The sequence below is a fragment of the Chiloscyllium plagiosum genome, unplaced genomic scaffold (assembly GCF_037043375.1).
Source record: "Chiloscyllium plagiosum isolate Xiang-an unplaced genomic scaffold, Cpla_swu_hap1 HiC_scaffold_43, whole genome shotgun sequence".
NCBI classification, from domain to species: Eukaryota; Metazoa; Chordata; class Chondrichthyes; order Orectolobiformes; family Hemiscylliidae; genus Chiloscyllium; species Chiloscyllium plagiosum.
The window spans coordinates 27278221-27297108 of record NW_028270181.1 but is presented as its reverse complement, the minus strand read 5'-3'; the positions used below and the strand labels follow the sequence as shown (position 1 = coordinate 27297108).

The 18888-nt window shown below is 41.6% G+C and overlaps 1 protein-coding gene across 2 annotated transcripts in view; it reads right to left on the bottom strand.

Annotated features, from left to right (window-relative positions):
• Nucleotides 1-446: 446 nt before the first annotated feature.
• The window catches only part of zfand4 (zinc finger, AN1-type domain 4), a 68539-nt gene continuing 50097 nt past the window's right edge, over nt 447-18888 (bottom strand). For both annotated transcript variants that reach the window (XM_087982536.1, XM_087982538.1), the window contains 4 exons: nt 17483-18679; nt 7314-7368; nt 3649-3766; nt 447-1473 (listed from right to left, as the gene is read on the bottom strand). In XM_087982536.1, the coding sequence (XP_087838662.1) occupies nt 1338-1473; nt 3649-3766; nt 7314-7368; nt 17483-18679 (1506 nt within the window). In that variant the 3' untranslated portion in view covers nt 447-1337. The remainder of the gene's footprint in view (nt 1474-3648; nt 3767-7313; nt 7369-17482; nt 18680-18888) is intronic.

Sequence of the window (18888 nt, the reverse complement as noted above, 5' to 3'; positions counted from 1 at the left end):
TAAGCCCCACTGTTTGATTCACTGCTGCTTCCAGTTATGTCAGCCTTCACGTTCCACTCCCTTACTGGTGTGATGTTTGTTAGCACTTTTCAATCCCGTTGACCATCTGTGTGGGCCCTCTCTCTTTTTCCTGCGTCTGTGTCTGATAAGGCACACAATTCTGACTGAGTCTTTATCCAACATGCCAATTGCCTTCCCCACTGCGGCAAACGTGCCAATTATAGATTTCCACCTCAGTTTGATTCACTTACAAACCTCCAGAATTTGCACAGTTGAATTTCATCTTTTTCTGTGAACTGCAATGCACAGGACAAAAGTTTAAAGCAACAAAGTCAAAAATGCTGTTATTGTTTTAAATATAAATTAGTTTAATATTGGCTAAATGTTGCCCACACACTTTAGAAAAATTATGAGTGCAAATAATAAATTCAATTTTTATTCAAATCTTGTTAAGAGCACTCTAGTCTTTATTTGCAAAAAACAAATCAACAGCACTGTGTGTAGAGTGTTATGTTAAAAAAACTGAGAATACAAAAAGATTCACTTTGCCAAAATGTGTTTGATATGGCAATGGAAGCAAAGAATTATGTAGCAGATAATTTCTGAGGATTGGTCAAAGACAAGGACAAAATGGGTTTTAAAATCACCTCAGAAAGGGTTTCTAGTGAGGTGAACAATCATCTTGATACAGTGCATAAAACTTGAAAGAATTTTTTTAAAAAACTACAGAGATATTGCACAACCAACCAGTGTGGGAGCTAAGTACAGTTTTCACTGAATCCTGTCATCAATGGTGTCAACATCTGTAAAAGCAGCAGAAAAGCAAACGTTTCACTGAAATAAATAAACTTATAACAAGAACTTGCAATGTTAAAATGGACAAGTACTTAAAATGTTATACTACAAAGACATAATGCACATGCCTTCTTTTTCCAACCAAAAAACTCCTCCCTTCCTTCGGGCTTGTTTTAGTCAAACAGTAGTGACAAGATTTTTAATAAAGTGCATTTTTGAAAGATTTGCCAGTGAAGCATTGTCTGCACCAAATATAAAGTTAACAAAACATCTGCATTCATTAGAAACCAAATTCACAGCATAAATCTTCAGGAAATTCATTTTGTTTTTACAATGACAATTTACTAAAAAGAATTAAGATGCAAACTAAAAACCCACAATAGTGTTTACATAATACATAAATACCGAGCATCAATTATGTGCTTCTGATTGGCAATTTTGTCTTTCCAGACCAATGTCAAAATTATGCAAAACAGTTAAATACTTCTTATTGTTCTTTTAGCACAGTCTGACAAGAAGTGTTGCACATAGCACTAACTGGGTCAGATTTTTGGAAGCTTTGGTGCACTAACAACAGGGTTGGTCTCCTGTAAGTATCTCCTTCCTGCTGTCTTGTAATCATATGTGCATTCATGAGTCTCGGCATAGCGATGTGTTGCACAGAAGTTGTTTCCACACCTGCAAACAGATAAGACATGATTTAGTTCTTTAATGATTGGTCACTTCAGTCATGTGGCACTGAACATGCCACCTTTGAGGTAGTAACAGTTAATCATTACAGGCCCTAATCCTAATGCAGTAGTGTCACTGAAACAATTAACATCTGAGAGGAAGATCTTTAACAAATAAAGCATGTGGTCCTTTTAGCAGTGAGAACACCAGCATCAATTCAATCTTCCAGGATGTGAGAGAGTCGCCTCTAGGAGCTGCAGGAACCATGAGTTTAGTCAATCACAGTTAATCCCAATTTATGAGGAAATAGCATAACACCACTCAATCTGGTAACTGTGTACTAGGACCTCAAAGCTGCCTAATACAGCAAATGGGAAACTGCCCTAAAAACAAGACGTGGGCTTCAACTAGAGGGAGCTCCGTGGTCCTGTATTTGAAAATGCTGGAAAGCCTAGCAGAGGTGCTGAATATACTTTCCACTGGTTATAGTAGGAGGAATCATGTTGATGCAATTTGTCCATTATAACTTAGGGATGATCCAAAAGGGTCAAGTATACAAAGACTAACAGAGAACTTGGCAGGGTATTAATTATTGTTGGTTAATCTTGCATTTAGCACACCTTAACAAGGCGCAAGCTAGTGATCATGCATAGCTGTTTCTACCCAAAAAGAACCAAACGTTTAAAACTCTAAGATCAGGAGCTTTGAAAGTGACGCTAATGTAAATGAATGATGGTCAACAATCTTTGGCTCGTAAGCGACTGGTCATTCTAAAGCTGGACATTTCACATGGTGGAGATTGTATCAAAAGGTGGAAATAGGATTGTGGGGGTGGGGCTAATATGTTAACATGGTTAGAGAACTGGTTAACAGACATATCAGAGGGCAGGTCAAGTTGGCAGTTTGCAACTAATGAGTGCTGCGGCGTCAGCTGCTTACAACCTTGTCAGTCTTGTTACGATGGCACAGTCACTCAAGACATGGAATGCTACACATGGTTTTGCTGTCCTTTCTGAAGGTAGGACACACTTGTCTCGAGATAGTGTAGCAAAGGTTCACTAAACTGATCCCTGGGTTGTCCTATGATAAGAGTCTGATTAAACTGTGCGTATATTTCTCTGAAGTTTAAAACAGTGAGCAGTGATCTCATTGAAACACAAAATTCTGAGGGGAACTGAGAATCTATGGCTATAAATGATCAATTCTTTTCCTGGAACTAAGATGAAGAAATGTCTTCCTTCAAAGGATTGTGAATCATTGGAATTTCCTACCTCAGAGGGCTAGCTGAGTCATTGCTCAAGCGGATTTTGGAGGCCATACCGCCTGGCACTACAGCTCGTTTTTACTTTCTTAAAAAATGTCACACCATTAAAGGTAAATATTTACTTATGAGTCTAAATGAGGAAAGCATTTTGAATCATAAACCTGCCTAGAAAATATAAATCACTTTAAATTTCAAATTGCAAACTTTTAAGATACTCAAGATATATGTGAAGACTCATCATTTATACCATAAGGTATAGCATTTAATACAAGAAAACTGAAGCATAGTGAATGAGAACCATAAAACACCTGGATGTGTTTTTCACATCTCCCCAGCGAACTCTCCCAGCACTTAAGTAGTTAACAATTACACTTCTATAGCCCAAATCTATAAGTCACAAAGTTTAAACTTCAAGATTTTCCCAACAAATATTACATACAACATTAAATCAAAAATCAGTGCTGTGAGGAACATACTAACTACCAATATCATGAACAGGTGTGGTTTTGGTTCCCAGCTCTTACAGTTCATTGTTAAAATGTATCAAAATGAAATGCATAAATGCTGTAAATGTAAAATGAAACCAAACAAATGCTGGGAACACGCAGCTGCTATAAAGAAAGAAAAGGTTGTGCTACATTGAGATTCTGATGAAGGGCACACTTTCAAATGTTATAATGAGTGAGCCTTTTCTCTTACTACATGCTGACTGGCCAGTTATGCATTAATCTTTAATTTTAGTGTCAATGTGGTAACAACGGTAACTAAACCAGATTCTAGAGTTACTTGCAAGACACTGTCCAAGCCGGTCACAGAATGAATGCCAGGTTGGAACAGCACACCAAAACCTAATTTGCCCCAGAAAAGTCTGTCCACTTCGGAAGAGAGCATTCAACAAACCGTAAATCTGTACTTGCCTGCACTCGTAGCTGGTAGCCAATCCAGTTTTCTTCCCACATAGAAAGCAGTGCTTGGCATTTTTCTTTTTCATTTGGGTTACAGCCTTTACTGGTGGGAAATGATGTGTAGGGGTGCCTGGGGCAAACAATGACCAGACATAAAAAAGACATTTTGAAGAACAAATCATACATTTTTCCCTTTTAACTTCAAATAGACACACAGAATTACTGAAGGAGCCAATGAGGCCTTCAAATGCTGGAGATCAGAGTCGAGAGTGTGTTTCTGAAAAAGCACAGGTCAGGCAGCATCCGAGGAGCAGGAGAATCGACCTTTTGGGCTGATGAAGGGCTCCAGCCTGAAACGTCAATATTCCTGCTCCTCGGATGCTGCCTGACCTGCTGTGCTTTTCCAGCAACACACTCTCAACTCTGTTTATATTCACTCAGGCATTGACAATAGCACATGATAAAATTTGAGATATGAAACTTTGTTTATTTTGATTTGTAATCTACATAATTAGAACATACAAAAAGGAACATCATTGGTAGGGTCTTGGTTGAAACTTCCATTTGATTTGAGCCTTTTTGGTGAAGTGCCACTCAACACCTGGTTTTCCACATCTCCCCTAAACAGAGCAAATCCTACTCACTCCCAGCAAGAGTTGTGTAATTGACCATAACAATAAAACAAGAAACCACAGACATCGTAAAATCATAAAATCCCTACAATGTGGATTCAGCCCAACAGGTCCATACCGAACTTCTGAAGAGTAACCCAACCAGACCCATTCCCATATTCTATTACTCTACATTTATTTCTGATTAATGCACATAACCTACATATCCCTAAATACTATGGGCAATTTAGCATGGCCAATTCATCTGACCTGCACATCTTTGGACTGTGGGAGGAAACCGGAGCACCCAGAGGCAACCCACAGAGACACTGGGAGAATGTGCAAACTCCACACAGACAATCGCCCGAGGTTGGAACTGAACCCGGGTCCCTAGTGCTGTGAGACAGCAGTGCTAACCACTGCACCCATTGAATAGTCATTGGTATTGATACGTAGCAAGAATGATTAACTATCCATCTTAATTCCCAGAGCAGGCAGGTAGATTCTGATTGATCAGGGTTTTGCCATGGGGATATAGGAGAGATTAGTTATCTCCATGACCCTTGCTTTAAAAAATGTCCAATGCATGAACACATTTATTTAGCTTAAATAAATCAGGGTCCTGTGCATTTATGTAGCATCAAGCACACACAAATACACCACACTGTGGGCCGAGTTGACTATTTTAAATTGGTTTCCGATTACCTGTTGTCACGGGCTGGATTATTTAATAAAGTAATTTCCAACAGCAGAATCACATCCAGTAGTGGATACACTTTTCTAAGTTTTGTACGCACAGGATGGATGACACAAATGGTCAATGGACTGAGAGAGAGATATGGTCCGACAGTCGTTGGGATGTCGGGCCCACTACCTGGCATCGCACAGACAAACTCACGTCATATTATTCATTCGTTTTGGCTTGATGGCAGCATCCTGTTAGCAGAGATAAAGACTTGCGGATCACTGCATAACAGAGTTGGACAGCTAGTTACGCTTGTAGTTAAAGCTTTGGAATCACTTTCCACTTCCAGTGCAGTCTGAGGATAGAATGGGCATCACTCTGGACCCGGTAGTGCTGGATATAGGTCCTTTCATGAGTTTTTCATGATATACAAATAATGATGCTTCAATCAGGGAATACATAAACTCCCAGGATAGTTTTGATATGCTCTCTCACATTGTCAAGCTTACACAGTGAGCAGATGGCTGGGGCCCTAATTCATGAGGCTGCCAGTAAGGTTGATATTGTAGCACGTGGGAGTAATTCCAACACGTATAACCCCACACTAACCAATGACTGTCGGCTTTTACTAAACAGTAGTAAAAAAAAAACCTTACTGCCTGACTTCTCAACTAATACATCAAGAACAAATAACATTTTTGCCACACAAATACCAGGCAATGACCATCTCCAATAAGAATAATCTAATTACCACACATTGACACAAAATGGTGTTACCACCACTGAATCCTAGGGCTACCATTGACCAAAAACTCAACTGGACTCACCATATAAATACAGTATCTACAAGAGCAGACCAGAAAACAGGAATACCGAAGAGAGAAATTCACCTCAAGGCACAAGCCAGCAGTATGACTGATTTCTCCCCACTTGCCTAGATAGGTGCAGCTCCAACAACATTCAAGAAGCTTGAAACCACCCAGGACACAGCAGCCCACTTGATTGGCACCACATCCGCAAACATCCACTCCCTCCATCACTGATGCTCAGTAGCAGCAGTGTGTACTATCTACAAGATGCACTGCAGAAATTCACCTAAGATCTTTAGACAGCACCTTCCAAACCCATGGCCACTTCCATCCAGAAGGACAAGGGCAGCAGATACACAGGAAAACAACCACCTGCTAGCTCCTCTTCAAGCCACTCACCATACTGACTTGGAAATCTTTGGGTTCCTTCACTGTCACTGGGAAAATATCCTGGAATTCCCTGCGTCTACCCATAGCATATTAACTGCAGCGGCTCAAGAAAACAACCTTCTTAAGGGGCAACTAGGGACTGGCAATAAATGCTGGCCCAGCCAGCGATACCCATGTCCCATGAGTGAATAAAGTAATAGTTGAGAAGTCTGACCATGGACTCTTCCCTCCTACCACTAGCCTGCATTCACTGGAGTGAATCAGAGTGCTAATGAACACCAATTACACCAGCTCCTCATGCTACGTAAAACTATGTATCTTTATCTGTTTGTTGCATCCTAGTTCTGATAATTACAAGAGAAAAAGGTTCAACTTCTAGTCTCTTGTTAATAATGTTCAAGTTCAAAGGCCAATGTTAAACTTATGCAGGTCCCTGATTAAACCGCAATTAAAACATTTTGCATAGCGGTCTCTACATTACAAAAAAATTCATTAAGACATGGTGGCGATGTGAAAACTATTTACAAGGATAAATCCAGTACAGAGATACTACCTATCATGGAAAACTGAGCAGAGGCTCGATCATCTAGAAGGGAGAAGACAGACATATGAACTGAGGGTGACACGGTGGCTCAGTGGTCAGCACAGTTGCCTTACAACACCAGGGACCCAGGTTTGATTCCAGCCTCAGGTGACTGTTTGGTGTGGAGTTTGCACATTCTTCCTGTGTTTGTGGGGGCTCCCTCTGGATGCCTTGGTTTCCTTGAACAGTCTAAATATGTGCAGGTGAGGTGGATTAGCCATGGGAAATATAGGGTTACAGGGTGGGTCTGGGTGGGATGCATTTTGGAAGGTCTGTGTCCAACCGATGGGCCAAATGGCCTGTTTTCTCACTGTAGGCATTCGATGATTCTTTATCAATGAGGAACTTGTTATGGATTCATGACAAATTTAATAACTGTGGTGAAAATATAGATTGGCATGTTGATCGGGTACAATGAAAAGGGTGGGAGACTTATTGGAGCATAAACCTTTTGTCCTGTACACTTATTCAAAAGACATATTCCAACAAGGTCATAATGAATAGGGACTGAAACTCTGCACCCACGTCTAAAAACTGGAAACTAGCACAAAATGTTAAGATAGTAATAAATCAATGTCACACCATTTTAGCAAGCCTACCTATTCGTCTTCCTATTGTAGTGGGTCTGCAAGTCGCACAAAGTCCAAGGGGAGACTGGAAATGAAAGCAAAGATAATGTTTGGTGCATTAATCATAGAACAGAAATTACAAACTAAAATGTAAGGCAGAATAACTTAACTACCACTTCCCTCAAAAGGATAATTATCAGACTTCTAACGGAAAAAAATTATGTCTTTGCAAAGCTGGAAAACAAAACTTACCACAGGATTAATGACAAGACAAACTGGAAATGTTTAAAAAAAACATTTGCAGACGAAATTCTGAAAATAATTTCTTCAATATAAAAACAGGAATATTCCTCTGCTGTGCCTTTTTCTCACCTTCATTCTATTAGTAAAAGGATTTCTTGGATGTGGGTTTGCTCGCTGAGCTGGAAGGTTCATTTTCAGACGTTTCCTCACCCTACTAGGTAACATCTTCAGTGGGTCTCCAGGTGAAGCACTGGTGGTGTAGCCCGCTTTCTATTTATATGTTTGGGTTTCCTTGGGTTGGTGATGTCATTTCCTGTTCTTTTTCTCAGAGGGTGGTAAAGGGATCCAAGTCAAATGTGTTTGTTGATAGAGTTCCAGTTGGAATGCCATGCTTCTAGGAATTCTCGTGCGTGTCTCTGGTTGGCTTGTCCTAGGATGGATGTGTTGTCCCAGTTGAAGTGATGTCCTTCCTCATCCGTATGGAAAGATACTAGTAAGAATGGGCCATGTCTTTTTGTGGCTAGTTGATGTTCATGTATCCTGGTGGCAAATTTTCTGCCTGTTTGTCCAATGTAGTGTTTGTTACAAAAACGATTTCTTCTTTATCCATTGTGACTTTCCAGGTCACACATTACCCTAGTTCAGATTTTATTGGAATAGTACATCTCGGTGTATTGTCTGCTTGTTATCTGACTTTCCTTACCTTTCAGCTCTGAAAGCATTTTGTGCCACAAGTTGCTACAAGTGGATAACAGCAGTGAGGGCAACAGGACATAGGGGAGCTTGAAAATAAATAGACTAAGGGCTTATCTCCGTAACCAGTGAAATTAAGGTCAGAAAAAGAAACTGAAGTACAATGGAGAAGGTAAGAGTGAAATAAAGTCAAATCAAGACAGAAAAATAAAGAATAGATTTAGAGAAGGGGGCCAAAAGGAATAATATTTTCGTTAATTTTAGAGTCATCAAAAGAACAATTTACCATCCGTAGAAAATTCTTTAAATTGCTTCCTTTCCGGTCTGAATAGGTTGAGGGGCAATGAAGGAGCATAACCCTGCCCATGAGAACACTTCTAAGCTATAACTGCTATGTTATCAGCCCTAGCATTCTACAGTGAGACTAATAGGATTCAATGATAAGCACATCAATTTTTCAAAACACTCAGGGCAAGTTTGCAGTATCACAATAGCGCAAATTGATACTGTTGATGCTGGAAATTTAAAACAAACACACAATGCTCGAGAAATTCAACAGATCTGGCAGCACATGTGGAGAGAGAAGGAGTTAAATGTTATGAATCTTCTTCAGATGTGAAAGGTGCTGATCACACTTTAATTTATACCCATTTTGCAGCTCATTTTCTGTATTTCCACTATATGTCTTCTGTATTGAGCCTGTACATCTTCCCTTTTGCTCCTCCTTCGCTTCTGTCAAAGGTATTAAAACAAAATTTCCGTTCTGAATAGTCATGCCAGACTCAAACGTGAACTCTGTTTCTCTCTCCATTGATGCTGCCAGATCTGCTGAGTCTCGCCAGCATTTTGTGTTTGTTGTAATTCATTCAGCAACTTATAGCAACTCACACCTCTTTCCAGATCACTTCCTCACCACAAATGGCTAGATTATTCATACAGCAATAATGCTGCCTTTCATCAAATTATAAGTAGACTACATAACAAGGAATCAAACACTGGAAGACTAGGAATTGAAGAATTTAACTGTGTTTCTCAACATTTCTTTCCTTACAATGGGCTCAGTAGTATTTAATTACTCCATTAACAACAGAATCTGTTGTCGATTGTTGCCAACAGATTCAAGTTTGGTGTAATTTTTTTTAAAAAGTTAGTTTGCAAGGTCTTTTAACAGGTTAAATTGAAGCTAAGGTTCGGACAGCAAGCACAGAGTACAAGGCCTCAAGTCTATTGGTTGGTAAAAGCTGCTCATTTGACTATTAAAAGATACTTTCAGATTAAAGGCGAATTAGACAAATATTTAACAGATTAAAACAAAAAGACCAGTAGGAAATTTTAAAAAACAAATTAACAACTAAATAAACAAAACAGAGATGCAGCAACAGGTGGTGCGCATGATGTGAGAGCTGGCGGATACCAAAGTGGTGCCCACATATGTGCCAAGTGTTGATTACTTGTCAACCACCTGATGAAGGAGCAGCACTCTGAAAGCTAGTGCTTCCAAATAAACATGTTGGACTATACCTTGGTGTTGTGAGATTTTTAACTTTGATTACTTGAGAAATTCTGGCTCAGAACTGATGAGCTAGAGTCCAAGCTTCAAAAACTGCGACACATCAGGAAGGGGCTGAGTTACCTGGATGTTATGTTTCAACAGTCACACCCTTTAGATTAACTCTTCAAATTTGTTCAATGGAGAGATAGAGTGTGTGACTGCAAGTGAGGCAGGGAGAGGGATCCAACAGGTAGTACACAAGGAAGTCTTGGACCTTGTCCTACTCCAACAGGTTCAACGTTCTTGCTTCCTATGTGTACATGAGTGAAAAATGTAGGGAGAATGACTCATTCAGTAGCACTATGGGGACATGGAGCCATTCAATGGGGGGAGGAAAGAGAAGTGTAGTTGTTATTGGGATTTTAATGTCAGAGCAATGGGCACTATTCAGTGTGGCCAGGATTGAGAGTTCTGAAAGCTGTGTTGCCCACCTGATGCCCAGGACTGCAGAAGAACTTGGCTGGGAGGGGAAAGATCCAGTTTTTGTGGTTCACATAGGTACCAATGATATAGGCAGAAACAGAAAAGAGGTTCTATTGAGGAGATGAGAGTAGCTAGGGCTAAATTGAAAAGCAAAACTAAAAAAAGGTAATGATCACCACGTTACTACCTGAGTCATGAGCTAACTGGCACAAGGTCAACAAGATTAAAGAGGTAAATGCATGGCTCAAAGATTGGTGTGGGAAAATGGCCTTGAATTCATGTGAAATTGGCATTAGTACTGGGGAATGATGGGCTCCACTGGAATTGTAGATTGGGCTTTAAAACTAAATGCAGGTGGGGTTTGGAAAATTTGAAAATCAAAGTTAAAGCAGAAGGCAGGAGAACAGGTTAGTGATGAGTGATATACATAAATGAAAATCATCTGGACGAAGGTACAGGTGGCCTGATTAGCAAGTTTGCAGATGGCACTAAGATTGGTGGAGTAGCAGATAGTGAAGGGGACTGTCAGAGAATGCAGCAGAATATAGATAGATTGGAGAGTTGGGCAGAGAAATGGCAGATGGAGTTCAATCTGGGCAAATGAGAGGTGATGCACTTTGGAAGATTTGATTCAAGAGCAAGTTACATGGTAAATGGAAAAGCCGTGTGGAAAATTGATGTACAGGGAAGATCTAGGTGTTCAGGTCCATCATTCCCTGAAGATGGCAACGCACGTCAATAGAGTAGTCAAGGCGGCACATGGCATGCTTTCCTTCATCGGACGGGGTATTGAGTACAAGAGTTGGCAGGTTATGTTAGTTGTATAGGACTTTGGTTCGGCCACATTTGGAATACTGTGTACAGTTCTGGTCGCCACATTACCAGAAGGATGTGGATGCTTTGGAGAGGGCGCACAGGAGGTTTACTAGGATGTTGCCTGGTATGGAGGGCGCTAGCTGTGAAGAGAGGTTGAGTAGATTAGGATTATTTTCATAGAAAGATGGAGGTTGAGGGAGGACCTTAGATCCTTAGAAAATAGGTGATGGGTTTAGAGGATCTGGATTGGCACAGGCTTGGAGGGCTGAAGGGCATGTTCCTGTGCTGTAATTTCCTTTGTTCTTGTTTTGTAAGAGTCTGATTGTTAGCAGGAAAGTAAAGAAAGGGTCAGACTGTATGAATGTCATATAGCACCAAGGAATGGTAAAAGTGAAGGGAAATTTGATAATAGAAAAAGCTCAAAGAATTTGTATCTGAATACATGAAGCATTCTGAATAAAATTCATGAGTTAACAGCACAAATAGAGACAAATGGATATAATCTTGTGCTGATTACTGAGATGTGGTTACCAGATTTGGGAATGGAATATCCAAGGATTCTAAGAGTTTTGGAAAGAACGGAAAGTTAGGGAAAAGAAGTGTTGTAGCTTTGTTAGTAAAGGACTGAGATCAGTACTGTTGTGAGAAATGAGATCAGCACAGAGATCAAGACATTGAATTGGCAAGGGTAGAAAAAAAAGCAGAAGAAAGGCTAGGGGAGGTGATGGCCTAGTGGTATTATCGTTGGACCGTTAATCTAGAGACCCAAGTCTGAGTTCTGGCAACAGTGTTCGAATCCAGCCGTGGCAGATGGTGGCTTTTGAATTCAATAAAAGTCTGGAATTAAGATGAAACCATTGTTGATTGTCAAAAAAAACCCACCTGGTTCACTAATATCCTTTAGAGAAGGAAACTACCATCCTTATCCCATCTGACCTGTCTGCGACTCCAGACCCACAGCAATATTGTTGACTCTTAACTGTGACAATTAAGGATGCGCAATAAATACTGGCCTTGCCAGCAATGTCCAGATCCTGTGATTTTTTAAAATAAAAGATGTCTCGGTTCCGAGTAACCTATAGAGCCCTAATCAACAGTCCCACAGTGGCACACAGCATAAACCAGGAAACAGAGAGTTGGTAAAAGAATTACAGCATTCATTATGGGTGATTTGAATAAATTAATCAAACTGGTAAGGGTATCTTCAAGGAGGACTTCATTGAACATATTAGTGATTGTTTCCTAAAGTAACATGTTGGTGAACCAAATAGGGAACAGGCTATTCTGCATTTGGTAGTGTGCATGGTCATGGCTGATCATTGAGCTCAATATTCTAAAAGCTAAACAAGTTAAAGATAACAGAGACAAAAACTAGGGCACAACATATTGCAAAGGCAAGTGGCATCCGGAAGATTGGAAAACTTTTAAACATCAACAAAGGATTACTAAAGAAAAGTCATAAAAAGAGCAAAGCTAAGTTATTAAAGAAAATTAGTGCAGAATATAAAACGGGAAAGCAAAAGCTTCTATAAGAATATACACGAGAGGAGTAGCTGAAGTGAACATTGGTCTCTTGGAGAACGGGACAAAGGAGCCAATAAGGAGACCATAGAAATACCAAAGTCACTAAATCAATATGTGACTTCAGTTTTCATGGTGGAGGACACTCGTACCTTCCAATAATAACAGGTAAGACAGAGCTTATCGAAAGGAGTGAACTTAGAACAAGTATGACTGGGGAAAAAGTGCAGAGCAATATTATTGAGATTGAAGGCAGACAGGTCCTGAGGGCCCGATGGCCTACATCCTCGGGCCTTAAAGGAAGTAGCAGATAACATAGTGAATCCCATTGGTTATAATATTCCAAAATTCCCTGAATGCAAAAAAGGTTTCAATGGATTGGAAAAATGCAAATCTAACACCCTTATTCAAAATAAGAGGGAGACAGGAATTAGGAAACTACAGATCAATCGTGTCATTGGGAAATTATTAGAATCCATTATTAAGGAAATCATAACAGGTCATTTGGAAAGTCAAAATACAACCAGAGTTAGAATGGTATTATGAATGGTAAATCATGTCTGACTGATTTGCTAGAGTATTCTGATGATGTAACAAGCAATATGGATTAAGGGGACCCTGTGGAAGTATTATATCTGGACTTCCAGTTGACACTTGATAATGTGCCACACAAAAGGTTACTACGGGTCATTCCGCTATAACGTGACAGCTGTGTCCCTCTGCAACCTCACACTGTAGAAAATCATGCTACGGAACCTGTTATACAAAACTGCACTGCAGGAGATCACCAATTGAAAATCGTTATAACCGTTCAGTAGAACAATCTGTCAGTCATGTTATAGTCAATCCGCCCTGATGAAACATGGCTGACAACAGAACAACCTGTACACAAGATCATATGGGGTTGGGGTAATTTATTAACTTGAATAGAGGATTGGCTAACCAATGAAAGTGGAAAGGAGAAAATCAGGAGAAAAGGATTTTTTCTGGTTGGCAAGATGTAACTAGTGAAGTGCCACAGGGGTCAGTCCTCAGGCTCTGATTTTTTTTCAAAACTTACTTGTGGGACATGGGCATCATTGGCTATGCCAGCATTTATTGCCTGTCCCTGGTTGCCCTTGAGAAGTGGCGGTGAGCTGCTTTCATGAACCACTGCTGTCCATGTGCAACACGTAGACCTGCAATGCCCTTAAGGAGAGAGCTGCAGAACTTGACCCAGCAACACTGAAGGAACAGCAATATCTTTCCAAGTCAAGATGGTGAGTGGCTTGGAGGGGAACTTGCAGGTGGTGGTGACCCGGTGTATTTGTTAAGCAGTCCTTCTAGATGGAAGTGGTCAGGGCTTTGGAAACTGCCGTCTAAGGATCTTTGGTGAATTTCTGCAGTGCATTTTGTAGATAGTATACAGTGTTGCTACAGAGCATCAATGGTGGAAGAAGTAGATGTGGTGACAATCAAACTGGCTGCTTTATCCTGGAAATTATCAAGCTTCTTGAGTATTGTTGCAGGTGCAAACATCGATGCAAATGGGCAGTATTTCATCATATTCCTGTCTTGTGCCTTGTATATGAGATTTTGGGAAACTAAAAGCTATTGGCTGCAGTATTCCTAGCCTCTCACGAGCTCTTGTAGCCACTTTAGCAAGTCCAGTTGATTTCCTGGTCAATGTTAACCCCCAGGATGTCAATAGGGGGAGAATTAAATGATAATAACATCATTATATCATCAAGAGGTGAGGTTAGATTGTCTCTTATTGGAAATGGTCATTGCTTGGCAATTTTATGGCTCAAATATTGCTTGTCAGCACAAGCCTGGATATTATCCAAGGCTTGTTGCATTTCAACATGGACTGCTTCAGCATCCAAGAAGTCATGAAAGGTGCTGAACATTGTGCAATCAAGGTGAACATCCCACTTCTGAGGGGACGTTGGAGGGACGGTCATTGATGAAGCTGCTGAAGTTGGTTGGGCCTTGGACACGACCCTGAGGAACTCCTGCAGAGGTGCCCTGGAGCTGAAATGACTGGATTACAATATCAACAACCATCTTATGTGCCAGGTGTGACTCCAACCATTTACTGCATCCGCTCCAACCGATGTGGCCTCCTCTACATTGGGGAGACAGGCCGCCTACTTGCGGAACGTTTCAGAGAACACCTCTGGGACACCCGCACCAACCAACCCAACTGCCCCGTGGTTGAACATTCTAACTCCCCCCCTCCCACTCCGCCAAGGACATGCAGGTCCTTGGCCGCCTCCATCGCCAGACCATGGCAACACGAGGAAGAGCACCTCATCTTCTGCCCAGGAACCCTCCAACCACAAGGGATGAATGCAGATTTCTCCATCTTCCTCATTTCCCCTCCCCCCACCTTATCTCAGTCCCAACCCTCGGACTCAGCACCGCCTTCTTGACCTGCAATCTTCTTCCCGACCTCTCCGCCCCCACCCCCTCTCCGGCCTATCACCCTCACCTTAACCTCCTTCCACCTATCGCATTCCCAACACCCCTCCCCCAAGTCCCTCCTCCCTACCTTTTATCTTAGCCTGCTTAGTTTGCCCCCATTTCCACTGATTCCAATTTTGTTAGGGCTCTTTGATATGACAGTCTGTCAAATGCAGCTTTCATGTCAAAGGCTGCCGCTCTCACCTCACATCCGGAATTCAGCTTTTTTGTCAATGTTGAACAAATGAGGTCAGGAGCTAAGTGTCCCTGGAGGAACTGAGCAGGTGATTGCTGAGCAGGTGCTACTTGATAGCACTATTGATGACAGGCAAGTAGGCGGCCTGTCTCCCCAATGTATCAGCGTTCCGGAAAGACCACTCCCTCCGCAACTCCCCCGTCAGGTCCACACCCCCCACCAACCCAACCTCCACTCCAGGCACCTTCCCCTGCAACCGCAAAAAAATGCAAAACTTGTACCCACACCTCCCCCCCTCACTTCTCTCCAAGGCCCCAAGGGATCCTTCCATATCCGTCACAAATTCACCTGCACCTCCACACACATCATTTACTGCATCCGCTGCACCCGATGTGGCCTCCTATACATTGGGGAGACAGGCCGCCTACTTGCGGAACGTTTCAGAGAACACCTCTGGGACACCCGCACCAACCAACCCAACTGCCCCGTGGTTGAACATTCTAACTCCCCGCCCTCCCACTCCGCCAAGGACATGCAGGTCCTTGGCCGCCTCCATCGCCAGACCATGGCAACACGAGGAAGAGCACCTCATCTTCCGCCCAGGAACCCTCCAACCACAAGGGATGAATGCAGATTTCTCCAGCTTCCTCATTTCCCCTCCCCCCACCTTATCTCAGTCCCAACCCTCGGACTCAGCACCGCCTTCTTGACCTGCAATCTTCTTCCCGACCTCTCCGCCCCCAACCCCTCTCCGACCTATCATCCTCACCTTAACCTCCTTCCACCTATCGCATTCCCAACACCCCTCCCCCAAGTCCCTCCTCCCTACCTTTTATCTTAGCCTGCTTGGCACACCTTCCTCATTCCTGAAGAAGGGCTTATGCCCGAAACGTCGATTCTCCTGCTCCTTGGATGCTGCCTGACTTGCTGTGCTTTTCCAGCAACATGTTTTTCAGTTCAAGTTCTACAAAGCCTGTATAATTTATTTTTTATAGAGTGAATGAAGCCTATTGTCTTCTATTCAAGAAAATCTTTGAGCAATCCCATCTACTTAGGTTCTTAACTTAGCAGAGGAGACAAACAGAGAAACAGCTCAACTCGGGAACTGCACACTATATGCTGGATCTAAAAACTGTTTGAGCACGATTTTAAACAGTAATCTTTTCTCTGTGCACAATGCACTTACTCCAATATCTATGCATGATACACAAATCGGAAAATACAAGTTACACAGGCGCACAGAGTTGTTTTGATGTGCAAGATATTCACAGTTGTGTACCTTGCTAAGTTGTTTAAGGTGTTCCTGACACAAATGGAAGTACATTTTACAGCATTTGAGACAGCAGTATCTGTTTGATTAATTCAATTTTTTTCACATTACCCGGTGTGTCCTGGTTGATTATTTTTATTCCCTTGGTCTTTTCTATTAGATTTGCCGCAGACTTGTCCTCTAGGTCATGTCGCTAATTTCACCCGCTCAACTCATTAACTAACCCTATTCTCACCCTTTTGCTGACGATTCTGCTTCACCTGAATGCAATGAATTCTGGTCATCATCTGTAATATTCTTACCAGTAAATTATCACTTCATGACATGCATGCCGTTTCCAAAGAAAAGATTCTCTCTCACTCATCTCCCTTGACTTTTCACTCACTTTCAGACTTCCCACAGCAACTTTAAGTGGCTGCTCCTTTGAAAAGAACAGTGGTGCTCTAAACTTGTAATCTTGTTCTCCAAAATCTTTTGATGGCATCTGCAATCTCTAGAGGGACAAAGGTAGCAAGCAAGGCCACCAGCAGCACCTGACCATTTCTAAGTTATACACTGCTCTGATTTCCTAAAATGGCAGTTATAAAAGTCTGTAGAACCAATGTATAGTGATAACGTTTTGCACGTTTGCTTAGTTGCCAGATTAGTGGCTTTGATTAGGTAGCTTGTGAAGCTACCTAAACACACTACATCAGACATTAATCTATAATATTAATCTATGGATATTAGAGATGACAGAAGTTTACAATACAATGTTATGAAGTTCACATACGGTGCACTGCTAATCACTCAAAGTGCTCAGGACACCACAAATCATTTGAAGTTAAAGTATAATTCATTATTTTCCTACCCAGCTTGAACACAGTATAACACCGCATAATGGGCAAGAGATAAAGAATTAGTGCACTAAAGGTTTATTGGTTATGTTTCCAGTTCATTCTTGCATTGGTTTTATGGATATGTAAATTTGGAGTGCAATTTGGTCTACATTTTGTGGTGCCCTGAGATTTATTTTCACAAAATTAGTGGAATTCACTTACAACAAATGTATTTGAAACTCGATCTGGTGAAGGAATGCTTCTAAAAATCTCTTCGTGAAAATTTTGAACACTAGCAGGTAGTGCAATGCCAGATGTCCGCTGTCTGCTTGTCCCGCAGTTACTTTGCACACTGTCTCTGGATGTGCTTCGTGCCAGCGAAGCAAGTATTCCAATGTCTTTTGGAGAGCCCACAGGCTCTTTTGCTGCTTTGTTTGTCATCTCAGTCACTTCTGTTTTCAAAACTATATCCGCTTTCTTTCCAGGAGAGTCTACCTTGAGTCCTCGAAGCCTGCTTGCCTTTGAGAACGAAACACCAGGGAAAGAGCCACCATCCTGAGCAGATTGCAGCAACTGTTGAGAAGCAGGGGGTCTTAGGCCATTTATATCAAATGTCTTTGGGGGTCTTGGAGTTGGGAGAGCAATTAAAGAATGATGAGAGACTGGTTCAGGACATTGGGTTGGCAACACACCAGTTTCCTTCTTCTGAATTAATTCAGCAAGGTTAGATTTTTCAGATTCCATTGGAACATATCCACGCATGTTTGGAAAGCCTGGTTGGATAACACTTGGTTCCCCAGCTTCTCTTTCTGCAGGCTTAGCCTCTATTGGCACCTGCTCATATAATGAAGTGTTAAATCCTATTTCACTCAGGAGGTTGGCCTCTTCCACTTGATCAGCATCAACAGATAGGGCAAGGACACTTGCAGTATCATCGGGTACCCTTTTCTCTTCCGAGAGGTTTGTTTCCGTAACGGGGGATTTTCGCCGCGAGCTACCTGCTACGCAATCGGTTACGAAGTCCGTGCAAATTGTTGGGGCCTCCCTGAAGTCCTGAGAAAGAAGTGGTGGAAGCATCTTCTGTTGCCGAGAGTTTCTCACTTCTCCCTGCAGAACCATGCCTGGGGATGGGATAACACTCTGGAGTAAAGGGCTCAAGTCAGCATTCTCATCATCCTTCAGTAGGAAACTGTTAGAAGATGACGGAGCTAAGCTAACACCAGAAGCAAAATTGGGGCTCAGTACATTATGGTATGAAAGCATTGGATCACCAACAGGAGGTAGACACAGTGAATGATTGAGAGACTGCCCGTTGTGAGGGAGAACCCGGAAAAGGCGGTGACGAGCTGCGGTGACTGAACTGCTGGTGGGTCTGGGTGCTACTGGAGGTCTCGGCTTCACCTTGGTGATTTTCTTGGGCTTTGTGGAAAGATGATAAATACAGTTATATACATTCATTAAAAAAAAATTTTCAAGGATATAACATTAGAAAACATTTTAAGGAGTAATTTTTAAAAAAAAAACTCTAACTATATACTTTACTTTAAAAATACTTTTTTCAGTTCACCTCCAGGGAACCACATTACATGTAGTTGGGTGGATATACATTTAAATATCTGTCGTTTCTA